This window comes from Cryptomeria japonica, chromosome 11 (genome assembly GCF_030272615.1).
Source record: "Cryptomeria japonica chromosome 11, Sugi_1.0, whole genome shotgun sequence".
Classification (NCBI taxonomy): domain Eukaryota; kingdom Viridiplantae; phylum Streptophyta; class Pinopsida; order Cupressales; family Cupressaceae; genus Cryptomeria; species Cryptomeria japonica.
Genome location: NC_081415.1, coordinates 382,231,782 through 382,236,646, shown reverse-complemented (window position 1 = coordinate 382,236,646; position 4,865 = coordinate 382,231,782). Strand labels below are relative to the sequence as shown.

Genomic DNA, 4,865 nt, shown 5'->3' with positions numbered 1-4,865 from the left:
TGGAAATCGAAGAAGCAGTCAATGCCAACTCTGTCCTCTGCAGAAACAGAATAAATGGCAGCTTCTAAGGCAATTGGAGGAATATTAAAGCTTAAAAGAATTCTTGAAGGTTTGCAGGAACACTAGGTTTCATCAAGACCTCTTCTTGTTGGCAGTCAATCTACAATCAAAATAGCCAGAAATCGAGTCTTTCATGATCAAATTAAACACATCAACACAAAGTATCATTTAATTTGACACCATGTAAAGATGATAATGTTCAACTCAAATATTATCCCACTGCAGATCAGCCAACAGATGTTCTTACCAAATTGCTTGGAAGAGGGAAGTTTTAGAAAATTCCAAGAAATGCTCAGTTTAACTACAACCCCTTGAGATCAATAGGGGGAAAGTAAATATTCATGTTAACCTGTTAATCTTCTAGGTTAACACATTTTCTGTTTTGTTTTCAGTTCAAGAAGTATTATTTTCTTAACTGCTTTTAGTAGTTAAATTGTTCCTTTACTGCCTATAAAATAAGAATGTAAATCCGTTTTTTAAACAATAGTAGTACACAATTCTGTCCGGAATCAATCCTGGCCTGACAATTGAGGTTTAAACCACATTGGCCACCATGCATCTCGTGCAAGTGATAAAGTCAATATTCTGCACTATATATTGGATATGTTGGTCCAACTACATATATATGTACAGTTACACATGCACACACCCTAGAAGATGTCCCTCATCCCTCTACCCAAGCTTTCTTGGTGACGATGGGATTCTCCTCTGCAGGAAACATCAATTGTTATATAAAGAGAAATTATTACCGTGCAACCTAAATCTATCAAATTAATTGCACCAACTCATTACTGTTATCCTCTACTAAATCCTTAATGAATGGTACAAGAAAAAAATTCCATTCTATGACTCATACCCGAATAGCCTGCTGCATGAACAACATAGCAATGAGCAGCCCAAATAGTTCTCCAGCTACCCTGGTAAACCTGTTGATAATCGAGCATGCACCCAAAATGGCAAGCAAGAATAACAAGAAGGAAGTCCATACACATACCCTGTATATAAAAGAGCAAAATGCTTGTGACCTTTTAACTCAAATACATGCCTCCTCGTACAAAGCCCAGTTAAGATGCAATAACCAGTTTAGGTTCCATAAATACATCATTTGTAAACAAGACAGGTATGTTGTTGCCAGCTTTAATTAACATTCTTTGGACAAAGATTTGAAGTACGTACCACCCTGTCCAAGCCAAAAACAACTTCGGGCCTAAATCTTCTCTGTCTTTGGCAAAGTCATACATGAATGTATACATGAGCACAGTTGGTTCAGCCACTCCCAGAATCAACAAAGGCTGACCTCCAATGATAGAATGTATGATGCCACATATTGCAGTAGATGACAATGTCTGAACTGCTGTCAATAAGCCATCTGCAAACACAATCTAAGTAATGATTTTAATTTCCACTTAATTCATAAAGCGTTGACAAAAGATCAAAAAGGGCATTAGCTTTGCCCTTTTTCCCAACTTTCCTTTCAAATATGCACCAATTCTATTACATATGTTTTTCTAAGTTTTAAGCACTAGTCGCTAGAGTGATTTATAAATTGTTTATTGAAGTACCATATCATTCCAAATAAATTCATGTTTCTTTCATTTTAAATTTTTAAAAGATTCCTAAGTTTCTTTCTATATCTTTCTTTCTTTTTGAGGATAATAAAAATCATACTAGAGTCATTACTGGCCAGAAAACATACAACTTAAAGTTTAACACTTTCCAAGATGCTGAGTTGAGATCATGAGAAAAGGCAAGCAACCAATGAGAAAAGGCAAGCAACAGAAAGTGTAAACACTCCAACTTACTTGTATTTCTGTCCAGTTGTTCACCAAATGAAATTACTGGAAGTGCAGAAGCAAAGAATATGTAGGTTGTGGGAGCAAGGATCCTGGAGCACATTCATCGTGTCACTTTGACATAACGATAAAAATTAATCTTTGTATAAATGTTTATTAGTTTTGGACATCCTATAATATGAAAGCTTAAAAGTGTATTTCTGTAGTTCTTGATGTTTACACATGCTACAGAAATTACCATATGTAGAGAAGGAATCAAATACCAACAACTAATTTTCATAACAAATCAAAAGCTTTTAAATATATTTTCAGTTGCTAAACCGATTAACAATCAACAGGACAAAATGCCAGGCAAATCAACCTCAACCAATAGGAGTTTCCTTATCTACAAATAAGTGCAAGTCAAAGAGAGTAAATTACCGAATTCCTGCACTGAAGCCACCGGTCCAGTCTTGTTTGTAACATAGAAGCCGTCCCTTCAGATCATTCTTGATTCCTTGGAAAGGTACGAAAGTATCCTCCATGACGAATGGAATGTGTAAAGTTTGGAAAGGAGCTCTCGATTTTCTTTTCCAATATAAGCAACTGAAATATTAACAAGGGAGGAGAGGGTAAAATTTCGCATAAAAAAGTATATGGAAGTGAAACGGGTAGGAGAAGCCAAAATTGGCGAAAAAGGCGAATGGAAGTCAACTATTTAAAACTCTGGAACTTCAGAAACTCTCATGGCAGAAGTAAATTCAGGCTACCATTAGAATTTTGTTCACATAAATCTCATGGCGTTTGCTTAAAACCCAAATAAAACACAAGCTGGGCAGACAAAACGCTTGAGCAAGGCTGTAAATTGCACAGCTTGAAGAAAAGAACTGCAATTTGGGCTATTTGACGCTGAGATCGAAGGGATGAGATCTGTACAACCGCCATCCACAAAGTTGAAAATTCGCCTATTTGAACTCCATATCAGCATGTGAGAATGATAAGGAATATAGTCTAATAAAAAATTAGATTTATTGACTTGTAAAAGAGGGAATCAATGCATTCGAAGCCATAAATTAAAAGTTTAGGAGAAGCTATCAGTAGCAGAATGTTTTGAATCTCAATTCCGTTTTAGACAGACTTGAGAATCCTACTCTCGCAGTTTACATATTGATTGTTAAAAGATATATGCCAACGCTAGCTAAAAGTTTCAGATAAATAGCGATGAATTTGTGATTGGAGCATTTGGGGAAAACAAACTGTGTACGTTATACCTTGAATACAAATTCACTTGATGTTTAAAGATTTCATTCAAAACGCTAAGCAAACACAATTTCTCATGAAATAGGATTGTGCATTTGATTTAGTCCCCCCTCCGCCTCCCCCCAATAGGATACAGACGAATAGAAATGGTTGGCTCACACGAAAATTTCAGAAATCATAGAGACAATCAGATCAACACTTTCGGCAATAATGGAAGCAATGCGGACGTTCTCTCGCCAAAATATGCAAGTACTATAACTTTAAAAGGCTTCAAGAGGAAAAATTTTACAATGCTGGGAATACTCGGCAGTCAAATAATAAAATGTCTGGCCGTTATCCTCTCTTTTTCTTCTTCCGAGATCCACATTGCCTGTCAATCATTTCGATTCGAGTGGCAGACAAGTAATCAGCGTTTTAAGCCTAGCATAACCAATGAACAGCTTTCGAATTTAACCAAACTTTGATCAGCTTGCTGGTGCTTTATATAAACATCATTTGTAAATGCTAAAAAGGCAGTTATTTGTCGAAAGGGATGAGCTCGAGTTGGCATTCCTATAGACCGATGTTTAAATATGCATGACAATTGCTTGAATAGTTATGTGTATTTTTACTGCAGAAAAAAAATGAAATAATTGCTTTTACAAAGGATAATCTCAGTCAGGCTTCTCAGATTTCTCACTGCAAAAACTAGTTCTATCAGCCATTTATCAAACAAGAAAAAATGAAGTCTACTTACCTTAGTAAGAGCTGGCAAATGGCGATTTTGGATACTGGAACGGCGGTTTCCGGTGTTCTATTTCAGATATCGTAAGGTTTAACAATCTGTTACTGTCACTAAACATTATTCCATCGCCTTGGTTAAGAAGACTGCGAGGGCTGTAGCTATTCTGGCTCCAAAATGGCATGCCATGACATGATGTGGCTCTAAAATCGCATGCCCTCTCATGATGCCATGAGACACATTCTCGAACCCACATCTGGCTGATGTGGAGGCATGTTGTTGTTTTGCGGTTGACGGAAAGTATTTGCACGCATTTAGCATTTGCCAGCCGCTCTCACGGTTACGGGTACGGCTACAATTTGATATGCCCGCCTAAACATGTGTCCAAAAATTTGAAATGCCTTGACTCAATGATCATTTTGCCAAAATAGTTGCATCCAACGAGAGAGAGCCGAAAGGTCGAGAGAAATAATCTGGAGGTGGAAGTTTTGGTTGAATCACATAGTGAAGAGAGTTGTGGTTGCTGCGAGAAGAGCTTGTTGTTCAATCTCAGTGTTGCTCCTTCAATCTCAATGTTGCTGCTTCTTTATTCCGTTTTTGTTTTTGTCATTGAATTTTTAAATTTTGGTGCTCAATTTTTCAAACGGTTTGAAAGTTACAATCTAGCTATGCATCGCATTATATTCAATCATATTTTATGAGTAGTGAATTCATTCATTCATATAATGTTTAAGTTTTTTAATCATGGAATTCAAATTTTGGTGCCCAACTGTTCACGTGGATTTTATGTTTTAGTTTAGTTGTAAGGAGATTTTCCATCTTTGAAAGACCCAGTGCCCTACGTTATCTCATCCAAAATCATATTTCCCTCTAGCTTATTTACTTCATTTTTGGAAATATTCGTTGCAATCACTTATTAGCATTTATTTGTTCTCTTATTTCCCATGGTTCACTTTGTGGGCTCCTATGACAATCTTAGGGCTTTCTGAACAACATTAACAATGTTGCCCTTCTGTTTGAATTAGGTTATGGAGGCAGTAGCAATATTTTTG

The 4,865-nt window shown here is 36.5% G+C and overlaps 1 protein-coding gene across 4 annotated transcripts; it reads right to left on the bottom strand.

Annotated features, from left to right (window-relative positions):
• Positions 1 to 546: 546 nt before the first annotated feature.
• Positions 547 to 4,239, bottom strand: LOC131071628 (boron transporter 1). 4 transcript variants are annotated; one of them, XM_058007559.2, is made up of 7 exons: positions 3,829 to 4,239; positions 3,104 to 3,462; positions 2,274 to 2,438; positions 1,863 to 1,945; positions 1,237 to 1,429; positions 917 to 1,055; positions 547 to 768 (listed from the first exon to the last, which is right to left on the bottom strand). In XM_058007559.2, exons 3-7 carry the CDS (start codon positions 2,375 to 2,377, stop codon positions 733 to 735), a joined length of 555 nt encoding a protein of 184 aa, XP_057863542.1. In that variant the 5' UTR covers positions 2,378 to 2,438; positions 3,104 to 3,462; positions 3,829 to 4,239; the 3' UTR covers positions 547 to 732. The 4 variants fall into 4 exon arrangements, with proteins under 4 accessions (XP_057863542.1, XP_057863541.1, XP_057863539.1 ...); XM_058007558.2 differs by having other exon boundaries at positions 3,382 to 3,462; XM_058007556.2 differs by having other exon boundaries at positions 2,274 to 3,462.
• Positions 4,240 to 4,865: the final 626 nt, after the last annotated feature.

Coding starts and splice junctions, on each gene's coding strand:
- LOC131071628 (XM_058007556.2), bottom strand. CDS start 2,377: ATGGAGGATACTTTCGTACCTTTCCAAGGAATCAAGAATGATCTGAAG. Junction 1,946..2,273: donor GGCTTCAGTGCAGGAATTCG/GTAATTTACTCT, acceptor AATGTGCTCCAG/GATCCTTGCTCCCACAACCT. Junction 1,430..1,862: donor ACAACTGGACAGAAATACAA/GTAAGTTGGAGT, acceptor TTGTGTTTGCAG/ATGGCTTATTGACAGCAGTT.